Source organism: Nerophis lumbriciformis, linkage group LG13 (assembly GCF_033978685.3).
Source record: "Nerophis lumbriciformis linkage group LG13, RoL_Nlum_v2.1, whole genome shotgun sequence".
Classification (NCBI taxonomy): Eukaryota; Metazoa; Chordata; class Actinopteri; order Syngnathiformes; family Syngnathidae; genus Nerophis; species Nerophis lumbriciformis.
Genome location: NC_084560.2, coordinates 38,555,622 through 38,573,639, shown reverse-complemented (window position 1 = coordinate 38,573,639; position 18,018 = coordinate 38,555,622). Strand labels below are relative to the sequence as shown.

Here is an 18,018-nt window from a genome sequence, read left to right as displayed (position 1 = left end):
TATACTCTGATGATTAACTTGTGTGATGACTGTATTATGCGGATAGTATATATTTGTACCATGAATTGATTAACGTTGAAAAACTTATTCGGGTGTTACCATTTAGTGGTCAATTGTACGGAATATGTACTGTACTGTGCAATCTAATAATAAAAGTTTCAATCAATCAAACATTTTGGAAGACAAAAATGAGAAGTGCTCTTATTTTGAAAAACGCAGCAGGAAGTCGAGTCATTTTGTCGCGCTTGACTGCGTGGGAAAGTTTTCCTCCAAGGGAAGAGCACGCTACTCCTCCTCCACACAGCGGGACAACAAGTCTTTCAGCACCGACTTAAGCGCTCTTTTGTTCCGCCTCTATTGTCCACAAGCCCCGTTGGAGGACCACCAGCGTGTGTGAGGATGAACTCATCCCGTCAGAAGTGAGACACCCCCCGGGAGACGGCGAGTGGAGGCTTAAGGTTTGTTTCGTTTTTTTTTTTTTTGAGCGGCTCCTCCGGTGCTCTCTGCCCGCCACTGAGGCCATGGGTTGCGGCTTGAGGAAGCTGGAGGACCCGGAGGACAGCAGCCCCGGGAAGATATACTCCACGCTAAAAAGACCTCAAGTGGAGACTAAAACCGAGACCGTCTACGATTATGTCCTGCTGGACTTCAGCTTGGAAGGTATTTGCTTGTCACTTTTTCCTCCAAACTTTGAAAAAAAAAAAAAAAAAACATCTTTCAAGAGTTTCTTTGTGGTGTCCATAAATAACATGGTCCTCATACAGAAGCGGGGGGTGTATTCACTCAACTTCAGAGAGTACCAGGCATCTATTAGAGAATCACACAGTAGCATTTTTACATCGGCACTAAATATTATTTAAAACATTTTTTATTTGTTCTGCAGCCAGACTTTTTTAGCTTTGCTGCAACTATAAATGGTGTAATTTGTCTATAAAATTGTCATAAGTACACCTCTGCATAACATTGTATCCTTATTAACATGAAAGAAAACAAATAAATATAGATCAACTTTATTGACACAATTAAATCCTTTAATTCCCATTTGATACTGAAAAACATTAAATCATCTCTAACATTAATTCAGGAACGCATTGAAAATTAATTTTAAAAAATTTGTGCTTTTTTTTTGCCACAAAACACTATATTTTTATGCTTAAATACAAGCTGTTGGAATACTTCAAACCTAACTAATTTGATCATTATCATTATTTTTAGTGCACTATAAGACTTTGTAAAAATACATAACTAAAAAGGCTGTAGCTCAAAGTTACATTTTTCAAATATAAAACAAAAACTCAGCCACCTATGTTAAGTTACCATAAGTGGCTTAAAGCAGATGTGTCCAAATTGCGGCACAGGGCCCATTTACGGCCCGCAGCTAATTTTTTAACGGCGCATTGCACATTCTAAAAACACTTTTATATAAACTTTTTTTTAAACATTAAAAAGTGGAATAAAAGAGCAATAAGGTGAAATGTAACGAGAGAAAGTTGCGACATTGGTGCTAATAACACAAATACGTAGGCTGTTTTTTTAAACTCATTGCTCAAAAAATAATAATGAATCAAAATCGATGTTGTCATGAATTATTGACCTATTTAAGGCTCCAATTAATTCCCATCAAATATTCCATTTTGAAATATTATCTGGGGAAAATATTAAATATTTTGTGTTTGCCATATAAAAAAAACAAAAGTTTTCTTTGACAACAAGGGCATAAAACAGTCAAGTAAAAAAAAAAAATCATAAAAAAAAATTGTTGAAATTTAAAAAATGAATGCCCAAAATTGTTAGTGGAATAGTATTTTTTTTTAAACTGTCATTGTTCAAGAAATGATAATGAATCAACGTTGTTCTGAATTATTGACTTATTTAGGGCTCCAATTAACTCACATGAAATATTCCACTTAAAAAAAATAGGGGGGAAATATTGCATATTGTGTGTGTTTGCCATATAAAAAAACTTTTTTTTTTTTTTTACAAAAAGGGCATAAAACAAAAAAGTAAAAAAATAATTTAAAAGAAATTGTGATTTTGATTATTTTCAACACTTTTTTTAGTGTGGCCCTTTTGGATGCCAGTTAATTTTAGTGGGATTTTATTTTTTTAAACTGTTATTGTTCATAGAAGGTTAATGAATCAATGTTGTTATGAATTATTGACTTATTTAGGCCTCCAAATAACTCACATGTGGGATCTGAGCCGAGGATGTCGATGTGGATTGTGCAGCCCTTTGAGACACTTGTGATTAAGGGCTATATAAATAAACTTTGATTGATTGATTGACATCAAATATTCCACTTAAAAAAATTAGGGGGAAATATTGCATATTTTGTGCTTTGCCATAAAAATCAGGGGTTTCCTTGACAAAAAGGGCATGAAAAATAATGTACCGTATTTTTCGGACTATAAGTCGCAGGGTGCGACTTATACTCAGGAGCGACTTATGTGTGAAATTATTAACACATTAGCGTAAAATATCAAATAATATTATTTATCTCATTCACGTAAGAGACTAGACGTATAAGATTTCATGGGATTTAGCGATCAGGAGTGACAGATTGTTTGGTAAACGTATAGCATGTTCTATATGTTATAGTTATTTGAATGACTCTTACCATAATATGTTACGTTAACATACCAGTTGGTTATTTATGCCTCATATAACGTACACTTATTCAGCCTGTTGTTCACTATTCTTTATTTATTTTAAATTGCCTTTCAAATGTCTATTCTTGGTGTTGGCTTTTATCAAATACATTTCCCCCAAAAATGCGACTTATACACCAGTGCGACTTATGTTTTTTTCCTTCTTTATTATGCATTTTCGGCTGGTGCGACTTATACTCCGGAGCGACTTATACTCCAAAAAATACGGTATTAAAAATGTGTTTATATATTTTTTTACTTTATATCGACAGATAGACCTGAAGCTGATCTAGATATTTAAGTGTTAAATAGTAATAAATAATATAACTTTTTTTTTTTTTAAACTATTATGACTGAGACCCTTCCGGGTCCCCAGAACCAAACCTAATCTATACATTATATTGGTATTGAAAATGAAAAATATCAAAATGGCCACCACATACTTTGATTTTTCAGTGTGTGACCCCTCAATGGAGAAAAAAGTTTGGACACCCCTGAACATATATATTTTTAAAGTGTCTATATTTTTCACAATGACTAATTATGTTGAATAAAACCTGCTTGTCGGTATCTAGTTTGCTGTTCAGGCGTGTCACTCACCGCTGTCTCGTCCACACAAACATGAAAGCGGCTACCAATTTGCAGTCATGTTATGACAGAAAACACGTTCAATGATAGCCGTCGTTAGCTAACACACAAAGCTAATGCGCAGAGTTTCGTCATTGCGCGCTACAAGCCATAAAAGGACGAGATATAATGCTTGAAACAAACTGGAAAGTTAGCGACCTCTAGGCATCCGCAAGCAGCCCATTTGTAAGACAGGCTTCGCTACACATCTTGGAATAACGAGCATCCACCAGTCAGCCACAGATATAGTAGGTTTTTTTTCTTCACTTTAAAAAGTGACTGCGATGTTAGCTATGGTATTGTTGCTAAATAATGGAGTACAAACAACCTATTATGATTGTACAATATTTTATTTTTAATTGCAGTACAGGGGAAATGTATTTTTAAAATTGAATTCATATTTACCGTATTTTTCGGAGTACAAGTCGCTCCGGCCGAAAATGCATAATAAAGAAGGAAAATAACATATATAAGTATAAGTCGCATTTTTTGGGGAAATGTATTTGATAAAAGCCAACACCAAGAACAGACATTTGAAAGGCAATTTAAAATAAATAAAGAATAGTGAACAACAGGCTGAATAAGTGTACGTTATATGAGGCATAAATAACCAACTGGTATGTTAATGTAACATATTATGATAAGAGTCATTCAAATAACTATAACATATAGAACATGCTATACGTTTAACAAACAATCTGTCACTCCTAGTCGCTAAATCCCATGAAATCTTATACGTCTAGTCTCTTACGTGAATGATAAATAATATTATTTGATATTTTACGCTAATGTGTTAATAATTTCACACATAAGTCGCCCCTGAGTATAAGCCTCACCCCCGGCCAAACTATGAAAAAAACTGCGACTTATAGTCCGAAAAATACGGTAATAATATTTATTGTATTTTTTTCTTTCTGTAATAATTTTTTTGATGATCAGTCAGGGAAATCAACACAGGGTGCTTACTAATAGTGCCATGGTTCCCCAAGCATACTATTGTTTTATGTTGTTGTTCTGGTGTTTGACACTGTTAGTAATAGTAATACCTACTCAGTGGCCTAGTGGTTAGAGTGTCCGCCCTGAGATCGGTAGGTTGTGGGTTCAAACCCCGGCCGAGTCATACCAAAGACTATAAAAATGGGACCCATTACCTCCCTGCTTGGCACTCAGTATCAAGGGTTGGAATTGGGGGTTAAATCACCAAAAATGATTCCCGGGCGCGGCCACCGCTGCTGCCCACTGCTCCCCTCACCTCCCAGGGGGTGATCAAGGGTGATGGGTTAAATGCAGAGAATAATTTCGCCACACCTAGTGTGTGTGTGACAATCATTGGTACTTTAACTTTAACTTTAACTTTAGTTAGCATCCTTGCTTTAATGTTAGCATTCTTCCCAGCAACAGGCTCCTTCTTCTTTCAGCCTATGGAGAAATAGGTCAGGGAAGGTTACTACTACTTTGTAGTAGTTGTAGTAGTAACTCACACACCTTCATTGACGACGACTACTGGCTAACACTATATATGAAATTTAATGATAATCTGAGTGGAACGTCGTGATTTTTTCCCCCCCAGGGTTAATCCCTTCATGCACTCGTCTGGTGACCATGTGACCTATTTGGAAAGAAAATGGAGATTCGGTCATAAACCGGATACCATCGTGTGAGCACACACTGCTAGTATATAAAAAAATAATATGTTTTAAGTCGCAAAACTCGTGATTTATGGTCCAAAAAACAGAAAAACGCAAATAATTACTATTTATTAATTCAGACACCTAATGTGTGTATTGTTTCCTGCACAGTTTGAATAGGATCTGCTTCTTCCTAGGGCTGGGCGATATATCGATATACTCGATATATCGCGGGTTTGTCTCTGTGCGATATAGAAAATTACTATATTGTGATATTCGAGTATACGTTCTCACGCAGTTGCTTTTAGCTGCGGGCATTACACTACAGGCTCTTCTCACTCTTTCTCGTCTCTCTTCTCACAGAGACATAAAACAAACGCACCTTCTTACATACGTCACATACGTATACGCCCTCGCGGAGCAGAGAGGTAGCGGCATGGGTAACGTTAGCTGTGGTGCGAGTGGTAATACGAGAGAAAGAAGGTGCAAATCTGGTAACAAATGAAGGAAGAATTAATTCCCAAGAAAAACAGCAGGGGGTCCATCGTCTGGCGGTGGTTTGGCTTCAAGCGGGAATATGTCGAACAGACAACCGTAATTTGTCAAGTGTGGGGCAAAAGCGTTGCTACAAAAAGTAGCATTACTGCTAATATGTAGCATCATTTGAAAAGTCACCCGCTAGAGAATGAAGAGTGCTTGAAACTCTGCATGTCAACATCTCCGTTCGGTGCCACACCAACAAAATGCCGAAGCAACCATTTCCACATCAACACCGTATGAAAAAAATAGTCAACAACAGAAGATGACAACGTCCGTAGGAACCTACCACATAGCGAAGGACATACACTATTTGATTTCCTATTATGCAGCTCATTTTTATTTGACACTTATTGAAATATCTTGTGTGACATCGTGCACAAAAGTGCACTTTATTTGTTTTAAACTATTGTAGTGGCGGTCTGTACAAAGTGCACTTTAATTTAGTGTTGTTTTGATATGTCATCTTAGTCAGTGGTCCCCAACTACCGGTCCGTGAATCGACAAGAAAAAAAAAAAATAATAATAAAAAAAAAAAATATATATATATATATATATATATATATATATATATATTTTTTTTTTTTTAAATTAAATCAACATAAAAAACACAACATACACTTACAATTAGTGCACCAACCCAAAAAACCTCCCTCCCCCATTTACACTCATTCAAACTCATTCACACAAAAAGGTTGTTTCTTTCTGTTATTAATATTGTGGTTCCTACATTATATATCAATATATATCAATACAGTCTGCAGGGATACAGTCCGTAAGCACACATGATTGTATTTTTTTTAATGACAAAAAAATAAAAAATACTCGTCGCTCATCGCTTCTTTTTTTTTTACAAAGAGAATCTGAATAGTCTCTAAATATGGCGACAAAGCCGCTAAGTTGGCAAAACGTATTTGTCCTGCACTGCAAAAAGTCAGTGTTCAAAAACAAGAAAAAAATTAAATAAAATTAGGGGTATTTTATTTGAACTAAGCAAAATTATCTGCCAATAGAACAAGAAAATTTGGCTTGTCAAGACTTTCCAAAACAAGTCAAATTAGCTAACCTCAATGAACCCAAAAATACCTTAAAATAAGTATATTCTAAATAATAAGAACTGTACTACAATATGAGTACGTATTTTCTATTGTTTCATTGAAAATAAAACAGCAAAGTCCATTTGGCTGTCATCTGTTTTAATTATGAGACACACAGTCATGATTTTTTTTTTCATGCTTGAAATAAGAAATGATTACTTTAAAAAAGTAGTTTTATACTTGTGAGTGTTGATGACACAGCTTTGCAACAGTTGATATTCTAGTTTCAAGCATGTTTTACTCAATATAGGTCATCAAATCTCAGCAACAAGCTGTAATATCTTACTGAGATCATTTAGGACCAAAACACTTAAAACAAGTAAAACACTAACATAAAATCTGCTTAGTGAGAATAATTATATTATCAGACAGAAAATAAGCAAATATCACCCTTATTTGAGATATTTCATCTTACTTAGATTATAGTTTTTGCAGTGTGCTATGTCTTGTGACTCTCTGGCAGGCCAGCTATGCCGCCATCTACTCTACGGAGTTGCAATAACAAGCTCCACTCAGACAGTCCCATTTTAATGTGTTTATTATCCATTTGTGACCATATTACATTTTGTCACTTTGTTTGTTTTACCGGAGTTCTAGTCCAGTTTGGACGCAGCATGAAAAAGCTATTTGATGCTACACAAGCTGAGAGCAACTCAGGTGGCTTCCCAGGCAGGAAAAAATGACAACATGTCCGTTTTCTTGAGGCACGTCACGTAAAAACCAAGCGATCACATGACTGACGTTGACGTTCTTGTCAATAAAGTTCAGTCCAAGCCATGAGGCGCCTTCGCTTTGACGTGCTCTTGTTTCCCCTCAGTATGACGTATAGAATGGGGTTACTGGGAGCTCTGGGAGTTAGGGGCGGGCGGAGGGGGCGCTAATTGCTCCATGTCCACATTCAAGCGTTAGACAAATTTGACAGTGTCCTAGAAACGTAGCTTCAACGCAGCGAGAAGATCCAGGTCAGAAAGACGTCTCCTGCTATATTTAGTTAAACGTACACTGAAGTACTTGGTAATAAAATCATAAAAAAAATAATATGAAATATATGGGATTATATCAATAGATAGGGAAATGTAATGTCGTCATTTTCTTGGGTTGTTATTGATTTGAAAGTAATAATGAATCAAAATCAATGTTATGAATGATTGACCTATTCAAGGCTCCAATTACTTCACATCAAATATTTCAATATTGCGTGTTTGCCATTTAAAAAAACAAAAGGTTTGAAAAAAAAGGGCATGAAACAAACAAACAAAATTTAAAAACAAAAGAATTAAATAATTGTTGAAAAATTATTGGAATTATTATTTGTAACACTTTTATGAGTGATACCCAATCATTTTAAAAAACTGTCATTGTTCAAAAAATGATAATGAATTCAAATCAATGTTATAAATTATTGACTTATTTAGGGTTCCAATTAACGCACATCAAATATTTCACTTAAAGTTAGGGGGAAATATTGCATATTTTGTGCTTTGCCATAAAAATCTGGGTTTTCTTTGACAAAAAGGGCATAAAACTTCTTTTTTTTTAAACTTTATATTGACAGATATACCTGAACCTGATCTAGATATTTAAGTGTTAAATAGTAATAAATATGACTTTTTTTTATTTTTATTTTTTTGGCTGAGACACAATCTTCGTTCAATGAATGTTTTGCAATTTGTCGTCCCCAAAGTAAGAACTGAACTGGGCAAGAAAGCATTTAGGTTTTCAGTACCGAAGGCTTGGAATAACCTACAATCGAACATTAAACTTCAAACCCTAGTTACGTTGAATGAGTTTAAAGCTTCTGTGAAAGGACTGCAGTCTACCTTGTCTGTATGCACATGTGTCATGTGAGCAAGTTTTAATGTTGTAAATGTGATGTTTTATGTATTTGTTTACTGTTTTTAATGTAACCTTGCTGCTGCCCTCTTGGCCAGGTCTCCCTTGGAAAAGAGATCTTTGATCTCAATGGGATTTTACCTGGTTAAATAAAGGCTAATAAATAAATAAAACAGTGGTTCTTAACCTGGGTTCGATCGAACCCTAAGGGTTTGGTGGGTCGGCTTCAGGGGTTCGACGGAGCCTCCGCCGCGGAGGTCAAGACACACCCGACTCATCGTGTAAATAAAAACTTCTCCCTATCGGCTTTATGGATATGGCAACAGCAGAAGTCAGACTGATTTGCATGTTGTGAGTTCATGCACTGTGTTGGTATTGTTCTTTGAACAAGGGGATGTTGATGCACGGTTGGCTTTTTTGCCGATATCTGATATTACGATATTGTCCAACTCTTAATTACCGATTCCGATATCAACCGATACCGATATATACAGTCGTGGAATTAACACATTATTACGCCTAATTTTGTTGTGATGCCCCGCTGGATGCATTAAACAATGTAACTTTACCATGAATTGATTGACATGGACCACGATTAAAACAAGTTGAAAAACTTATTGGGGGTGTTACCATTTAGTGGTCAATTGTACGAAATATGTACTGTACTGTGCAATCTACTAATACAAGTTCCAATCAATCAATCAAAAACAAGGTTTTCCAAAATAAGAGAACAACTTCAACTCCAGTTATGGAAAAAAGTGCCAACATGACACTGCCATATTTATTACTGAAGTCATAAAGTGCATTCTTTTTTTTAACATGCCTCAAAACAGCAGCTTGGAATTTGGGACATGCTCTCCCTGAGATAATCCTGATACCCATTACAACTATGGGAAATACTATACTTTGACTTTCACAAAGTGCATTATTTTTTAATTTTTTTTAAACATGCCTCAAAACAACAGCTACAAAAACAATGAAGGCACACAGCTTCAGTCCAGAGTATACTAGAACATCCGTGTTTTACCGGATATGTACCGCTCCGTACAGCGGCGTTTTAAAAAGTCATTAATTTTACTTCTTGAAACCGATACCGATAATTTCCGATATTACATTTTAAAGCGTTTATCGGCCGATATTATCGGACATGTCTAATTTTGACTTTGGAATTTTTTGAGTTGGTTTGGAAATGTGCATTTTAATATAGAATAAGTGTTATGGAAAAGTGGGAAATCCGGTAAAAACAGGAATATTTTGACATGAAAAATAAATACCGCATTTTTCTTCATAGTTTGGACGGGGGTGCGACTTATACTCAGGAGCGACTTATGTGTGAAATTATTAACACATTAGCGTAAAATATCAAATAATATTATTTATCTCATTCACGTAAGAGACTAGACGTATAAGATTTCATGGGATTTAGCGATTAGGAGTGACAGATTGTTTGGTAAACGTATAGCATGTTCTATATGTTATAGTTATTTGAATGACTCTTACCATAATATGTTACGTTAACATACCAGTTGGTTATTTATGCCTCATATAACGTACACTTATTCAGCCTGTTGTTCACTATTCTTTATTTATTTTAAATTGCCTTTCAAATGTCTATTCTTGGTGTTGGCTTTTATCAAATACATTTCCCCAAAAAATGCGACTTATACTCCAGTGCGACTTATATATGTTTTTTCCTTCTTTATTATGTATTTTCGGCTGGTGCGGCTTATACTGCGGAGCGACTTATCCTCCGAAAATTACGGTAGCCTTGATTGGTGGAATGGTTTGTATCAGTTGAGAAATGTGGACTTTTGAAAAAAATGTTCAATCAGTTTGCATGGTACAAAAAATCCTAGAATATGTGAAATTCCTGGAAATGTGGGATTTTTATAATGACAAATAAGAAAATAATATTTTCAAGGGGAAAATCCAATACTAATTGTTTTTTTTGTATTACTCTTATATGCAAATAAAACATCAATTTTACGTATGCCTCTATGTTTTACAGAAGTATCCAAAAATGCTAAACCTATTCCAATTTGGGTACGTAGAGATGTTTTTTTTGTGTGCAAATTTGACCTCTTGTAAAAAGTCTCTGCAGTGAGTGAGACAAAGTGTGTGTTGTTCTTGCCCATAATAGGGGGAAAACAATAATAGTCTCGTAGACAAAGAATAAACAGGGAAAAGAGGAGCCAGACAACACATGACTACTGAAGTGTGTCGCCCTTTATTTGCACTCCACAAACAAACACCACAAACTAAAAATAAAAGTCAGATTTACACTGTAGATGACGGCCATTGTCCACTGTCCCATTTATGAAGATACGTGTGTGTCTGTCATCATTTCCAGTGAGGAGTGCAGTTTTCTATAATCTCTTTTTAATCTGCTCATCTGGATTATTTCAGATTAAAGTTGGGGTTTTGATTTATTAAATCTGGCAAAGGAAGGCGCACACGTGGACGCCCGCCCCCCGCCCAGCGGCGTTTGCAAGAGTCTGATGGCGAGATAATGTCGCGTTGTCGTGTAAATTGCCAAATTAGCACGGTTTAGCATAGTTACGGGATGGTCTCCTGCTGGCCCCACTATGGACTGGACTCTCACTATTATGTTAGATCCACTATGGACTGGACTCTCACTATTATGTTAGATCCACTATGGACTGGACTCTCACTATTATGTTAGATCCACTATGGACTGGACTCTCACTATTATGTTAGATCCACTATAGACTGGACTCTCACTATTATGTTAGATCCACTATGGACTGGACTCTCACTATTATGTTAGATCCACTATGGACTGGACTCTCACTATTATGTTAGATCCACTATGGACTGGACTCTCACACTATTATGTTAGATCCACTATGGACTGGACTCTCACACTATTATGTTAGATTCACTATGAACTGGACTCTCACTATTATGTTAGATCCACTATGGACTGGACTCTCACACTATTATGTTAGATCCACTATGGACTGGACTCTCACACTATTATGTTAGATACACTATGGACTGGACTCTCACTATTATGTTAGATCCACTATGGACTGGACTCTCACACTATTATGTTAGATCCACTATGGACTGGACTCTCACACTATTATGTTAGATCCACTATGGACTGGACTCTCTCACTATTATGTTAGATCCAGTATGGACTGGACTCTCACACTATTATGTTAGATCCACTATGGACTGGACTCTCACTATTATGTTAGATCCACTATGGACTGGACTCTCACTATTATGTTAGATCCACTATGGACTGGACTCTCACTATTATGTTAGATCCACTATGGACTGGACTTTCACACTATTATGTTAGATCCACTATGGACTGGACTCTCACTATTATGTTAGATCCACTATGGACTGGACTCTCACACTATTATGTTAGATCCACTATGGACTGGACTCTCACACTATTATGTTAGATCCACTATGGACTGGACTCTCACTATTATGTTAGATCCACTATGGACTGGACTCTCACTATTCTGTTAGATCCACTATGGACTGGACTTTCACACTATTATGTTAGATCCACTATGGACTGGACTCTCACTATTATGTTAGATCCACTATGGACTGGACTCTCACTATTATGTTAGATCCACTATGGACTGGACTCTCACTATTATGTTAGATCCACTATGGACTGGACTTTCACACTATTATGTTAGATCTACTATGGACTGGACTCTCACTATTATGTTAGATCCACTATGGACTGGACTCTCACACTATTATGTTAGATCCACTATGGACTGGACTCTCACACTATTATGTTAGATCCACTATGGACTGGACTCTCACTATTATGTTAGATCCACTATGGACTGGACTCTCACTATTATGTTAGATCCACTATGGACTGGACTTTCACACTATTATGTTAGATCCACTATGGACTGGACTCTCACTATTATGTTAGCTCCACTATGGATCACCCACATCTGCGGTCCTCTCCAAGGTTTCTCATTGTCATCCCACTGGGTTGAGTTTTTCCTTGCCCTGAAGTGGGATCTGAACCGAGGATGTCGTTGTGGCTTGTGCAGCCCTTTGAGACACTTGTGATTTAGGGCTATATAAATAAACATTGATGGATTGAGCATTAGCTACCTGACCAAATAAAGTAAGTGGGATAACTAACTGTTTCGTCAACTAATGCTGGTGTTAGCAGGTTTACAAGCTAACCTAACAAGGATATACAGTACATTTGATTACCATTAAATTGTGTACAATTTTGTTAAGTGATTTTATCATGTTGGCATTGTGTTATACAAACTACTAAGACGGATTTGAACAAACTGTTTAAAATTAATGTTCGCTAAATGACTAGAAGTGGTATGTTAGCATTGTGGTTTTAGCATGTTAGCATGTAGCGCAGAGCCACGGTCGCTGCAAACGCTTCAATTAGTAACTTTTGCTTGTAGAAATGCTTGTTGACAGGAACATTTCTTATTGAGTTATGAATGTATTCCTTCAATATTTGGATTTGTGACCAAATGTACAAAAAAAAAAGATTGTTGCTGGAATCGATGTTAGCATCGTGTGCTAGCGGCCATGAGCATGCAGATACTTTTAGCATGTAACTCAAATTAGGGATGTCTGATAATATCGGCCGATAAATGCTTTAAAATGTAATATCGGAAATTATCGGTATCGGTTTCAAAAAGTAAAATGTATGACTTGTTAAAACGCTGCTGTGTACACGGACGTAGGGAGAAGTACAGGCCGCCAATAAACCTTAAAGGCACTTCCTTTGCATGCCGGCCCAGTCACATAATATCCACGGCTTTTCACACACACAAGTGAATGCAAGGCATACTTGTTCAACAGCCATACAGGTCACACTGAGGGTGGCTGTATTAACAACTTTAACACTGTTACAAATATGCGCCACACCAAACAAGAATGACAAACACATTTCGGGAGAACATCCGCACCGTAACACAACATAAACACAACAGAACAAATACCCAGAATCCCTTGCAGCACTAACTCTTCCAGGACACTACAATACACCCCCCGCTACCCCCCCTCCCACCTCAACTTCCTCATGCTCTCTCAGGGAGAGCATGTCCCAAATTCCAAGCTGCTGTTTTGAGGCATGTTAAAAAAATGATGCACTTTGTGACTTCAATAATAAATATGGCAGTGCCATGTTGGCATTTTTTTCCATAGTGGAAGGACCTTGTTACATTGTTTAATGCATCCAGCGGGGCATCACAACAAAATTGGGCATAATAGTGTGTTAATTCCACGACTGTATATATCGGTATCGGTTGATATCGGTATCGGTAATTAAGAGTTGGACAATATCGGAATATCGGCAAAAAAGCCATTATCGGACATCTCTAGATGTTAGCATCGTGTATTAGCCCGCTGATACCATTATGTGTCACACTTGTTGCCGGGCAGATTTGACGTAATAGTCTACATTGCATTAGCAAACCAATTTTTTTCAGCATGTGACAAAAAAAAAAGTAGTAAGTTGGTGTTTAATGCTACTGTGTGTAAAATGTGTATGTAAATATTTACATTATGAATCAATTTTAATCTGATTTGCGGTTGCTAGCGTGGCGCAACTTTTGCTAACACTTCACTTGTTACCCGATCTGCTGGTTGCCGGGCAGATCTCTCCTCTTCACTCCTTCCTAAAACTCTCCCGTTCACTAATGGACTCATAAAATCCACTTTGCTCTAAAACACCCTCCCGCCCCCGTCGCCGCGGCCGATCCGTCACGGCATAATGAGACGCCTCTTGTTTCTTCCGAACCTCAGTTTCTTTTTCCGCCTCTTTGCTATTCCGTCAGTGCTTTTATTTTGTCCGCCGTCGCTTTTTGTTGCTCCTTCACAGCCCTGAACAGAGGCCTCAGTGTGCTTTGACAGAGCCAGTGGCAGCAGGATGGGAGGGGGTGTTGCTCCTCATAACACTGTGTGTGTGTGTGTGTGTGTGTGTGTGTGTGTGTGTGTGTGTGTGTGTGTGTGTGTGTGTGTGTGTGTGTGTGTGTGTGTGTGTGTGTGTGTGTGTGTGTGTGTGTGTGGTCCTCAGGGGACACATTGGACGCGGCCTTGTTTCGATTTGAGACAAGTATTCCACGGTTCTGTGCTAAAGTGTAACGAGAGTCGTCGTAAAAGTGACTTGTGTGTCCGGTGTGCAGCTGTGGAATGTTGTGTTGTTGTTGTTGTTGTTGTTGTGTATCCGCACAGCAAGGCAAGCAGGGCGGGGCGTTGGTCCCCGCAGGAATGCCAGTAAAGTGACTGGGTTCATTGGGGTTCCGCTGGTCTCACAGCTGTCCACCACCGGGCTGCTCAAGAGCTCAAAGGGGGCGGAGCTGTTTGACATACTTTTTAAGGCGGAGTCTTCCGTAAGGCTTTCACTGACCTCAGCTTGGAGGAAGGTTGCAAGTTTATACTGAGGTGTGGTCATGGACAGAGCTAACATTAGCACCTTAGCAATCGAATCGCAATTTCAACAAACAACAGTTTTGATTAATCGTCGATAAATTAATCGAGCGGGTTCTATGTTTTCTTTGCTCCCTGGTTTTTAACAATCAATCAATGTTTATTTATATAGCCCTAAATCACAAGTGTCTCAAAGGGCGGCACAAGCCACAACGACATCCTCGGTACAGAGCCCACATAAGGGCAAGGAAAAACTCACCCCAGTGGGACGTCGATGTGAATGACTATGAGAAGTGCACAGAACAATGGGTTTTAAAATTCCCGAAAAAAAGTTTCCTTTTCTGCTTATTGAAAGTTAGTTTACCCTGTCAGAGATAGTATTAAAGTAAGATGGTTTACGCCTAAATCTAGTATTTTGTTACACCCTAAAAAGTGTTAATACTGTAAGTATTGTAATTAATTCGCACCAGCTGTTTGTAACGTGCAACCGAGTTGTAGTTTTCATAACAAGTTTGGAGGTGTTGAAATCACCACGTACGTAAAATCGCTAGTGCAAAGCCAATCTATCTTAGCATTAAGCTTAGCTGGCGCATTTTTGGCCTTACTTCCTTACTAAGGGTGTAATGGTACGTGTATTCGTATTGAACCGTATCGGTACGGGGGGTTCGGTTCGGTTCGGTTCGGAGGTGTAACGAACGAGTTTCCACACGAACATATAAAGTAGCCGCCTAAGCTAAAGTCTTAACAAGCTGCTCCGCTTTCTTTCTGCCTGTCTCTGTCAGTCCTCTACACAGCACCCAGCATTGTCCCACCCACACAACCATCTGATTGGTTACACACAGAGCGGTAACAGCCAATCAGCAGTGCGTATTCAGAGCGCATGTAGTCAGTGCTTAGCGTTTAGCAGGTAAGCATCAGGCAGCGGACTCTCCCCAAATGATAATAAACACCTCCCAGTCAACTACTAGTAACATCACTATGAGCCCGTTGACCTTCTAGAAATATAAAAGGCAGCTCAGCTCGCTCGCAGTCCTGGCTTGAGGTGAAGGCTAATTCGCTTTTAGCGTAACGTTAGCTCATTTTGAAGTGTGTGTGTGTGTTACGGACAGCAAAGCCCTGTCTGTCTGTTATTTCACTTTACCTTTTTCTGTGTTGATTGAGCTGTGTTGAAGCAGCAAAAAAGGACATTATGTTAAATGAAGAGTTTCTGTCTCTGATAGTTGATATAATAATGTAAGTGCATCATTAAGCCTACATGAACTCCATGGTGTTCAGGGATGAATAGTCTCTCCTATTGCTATTGTACTATTTTTTCAGCTATAGTTACATTAATCATTAGTAATGGAGCAGCCTAGTTTTGAATAGCAGGCCCCCTGCTATCACATGTTGATAAAAATATAACATTTACATAACAAACATCAACTACAGGCTTCCCAAATGCTGTAATAAATTAAGCATGATGAGTTGACTTGAAGCTGTTTAATGTTGCACTTTTTATATGTAGAAGAAAAGCTTTGTCATTTTATTTAATCTGAGCAACAACTTGAGGCAGTTTAATGTTTATTAACGTGGGCAGAATTATTAGTGTTCCCAATGTTAAAAGGATAAAGCCATTGCTTACAAATTTGGTAAATAAATAACCAAAAAATGTATATTTTGATGTTTTCTTACTGTACCGAAAATGAACCGAACCGTGACCTCTAAACCGAGGTACGTACCGAACCGAAATTTTTGTGTACCGTTACACCCCTACTAATTATTAATAACATATTTGTTGTTAAATCCTATTATCATAGCAGATTATGCAAATTAGGCGATGACGTCGTGGTGACCACACCCCCGCCGTCACAGGTATCTTGGCAAACTCGGGGCATGCCAGTATCTACATCTGCATGCGCTTTGAAATGTTGCGATGGCCACTCAGCTGGCGGTGTGAAAGTCATGTTTGTTGTTATTAATGCTGGCTCAGCAGTTAGCGCTATCACAGCATTGGTTGACCCGGATCTTGTCCTCCACCCCGCCATGTTGTAGGTAGCCGTCCCACAGTGCAGTACGTCTCCTCGCTGGCCGAGCTGCCCCAGGCGCTGCAGCCGTACTACACGCAAGGCTACGTCCTGACCGCCCTGCACCCCATCATCCTGTCTGTGGGCCGCACGCGCTCGCTCCCCTTCAGCCTGCTCTACCGCATCGTCCTGGCCCGGCCCAGATTAAGGTAGGCTCACTTCAAACTTCCAAAAATCCAAACCAAAGTGCGCTCTCGCCAAACTGTCGAGTAATTCCATGAATGATTGATGGCGCTAGCTGCATATTTCATGCGGAACTATGCAAGAAGGTCACGCTGGTAAAGGGCCTGTCTGACTGAAACGCTCATTTCTGTTGGCTGGAAAGACACTTGACAACAGGAATCAGCAGCCAATAGCGTGAGGGCTCGATTGGTTGGCATTCATTCATTCATTTTTTTCTATTGCCTTGTCACAAAAGTCCCAAGACTGGTGTCACAAAAGATCCAAAAGACACATTTTCTCCTTTAGAAGTAATCCCCCAATAACTTCTCTGCCTCGTAGGGTTGGGCGATATTGCTGAAAATTGTGTCACGATATAAGTGTTTTAAATCGGTCGATATCGATAATTATTGATATTTTTATGACCTATGGAAAATAAGGAGCAGGAGGAAAATATCCATCCATCCATTTTCTACCGCTTATTCCCTTTGGGGTCGCAGGGGGTGCTGGAGCCTATCTCAGCTACAATCGGGCGGAAGGCGGGGTACACCCTGGACAAGTCGCCACCTCATCGCAGGGCCAACACAGATAGACAGACAACATTCACACACTAGGGCCAATTTAGTGTTGCCAATCAACTTATCAGGAGGAAAATATATTAAATGTAAACATTTTTATTTCAAATGTAACTTTCCTCTGATTATAATCCCTCAGCTATTAAGGCAGAAAAGAAATGTCAACACAAGCATGGAAAAAACTCAAACTATGTTAAAAAAAATTGCAAAATCACATTGAACACTTAACAATAAGCTCTTAAAATGAAGGTGCAAACATAAGGAATATGTAATAAATGTTTAATAAAGTGTAACAAAATAGTGCAAAGTGTGAAAATGTAAACATAGAGAAATCTGAGAATAACTATTTTCTGCAGGTTTAGTGCCAGGAAGTTACGGCTGTGCTCTAAAGGGTGAGTGCGGCGAAGGTGGTGTGGTATTACCGGTCTTGCAT

The 18,018-nt window shown here is 38.3% G+C and overlaps 1 protein-coding gene across 2 annotated transcripts in view; it reads left to right on the top strand.

Moving 5' to 3' along the window:
* Positions 1 to 267: 267 nt before the first annotated feature.
* rftn2 (raftlin family member 2) overlaps positions 268 to 18,018 on the top strand; it is a 32,468-nt gene continuing 14,717 nt past the window's right edge. Inside the window, exons 1-3 of one of the 2 annotated variants that reach the window (XM_061970837.1) lie at positions 268 to 660; positions 16,820 to 17,000; positions 17,942 to 17,977. In XM_061970837.1, coding sequence (XP_061826821.1) covers positions 522 to 660; positions 16,820 to 17,000; positions 17,942 to 17,977 — 356 coding nt within the window. In that variant the 5' untranslated portion in view covers positions 268 to 521. The remainder of the gene's footprint in view (positions 661 to 16,819; positions 17,001 to 17,941; positions 17,978 to 18,018) is intronic. The other variant, XM_061970838.1, reaches the window with a different exon arrangement.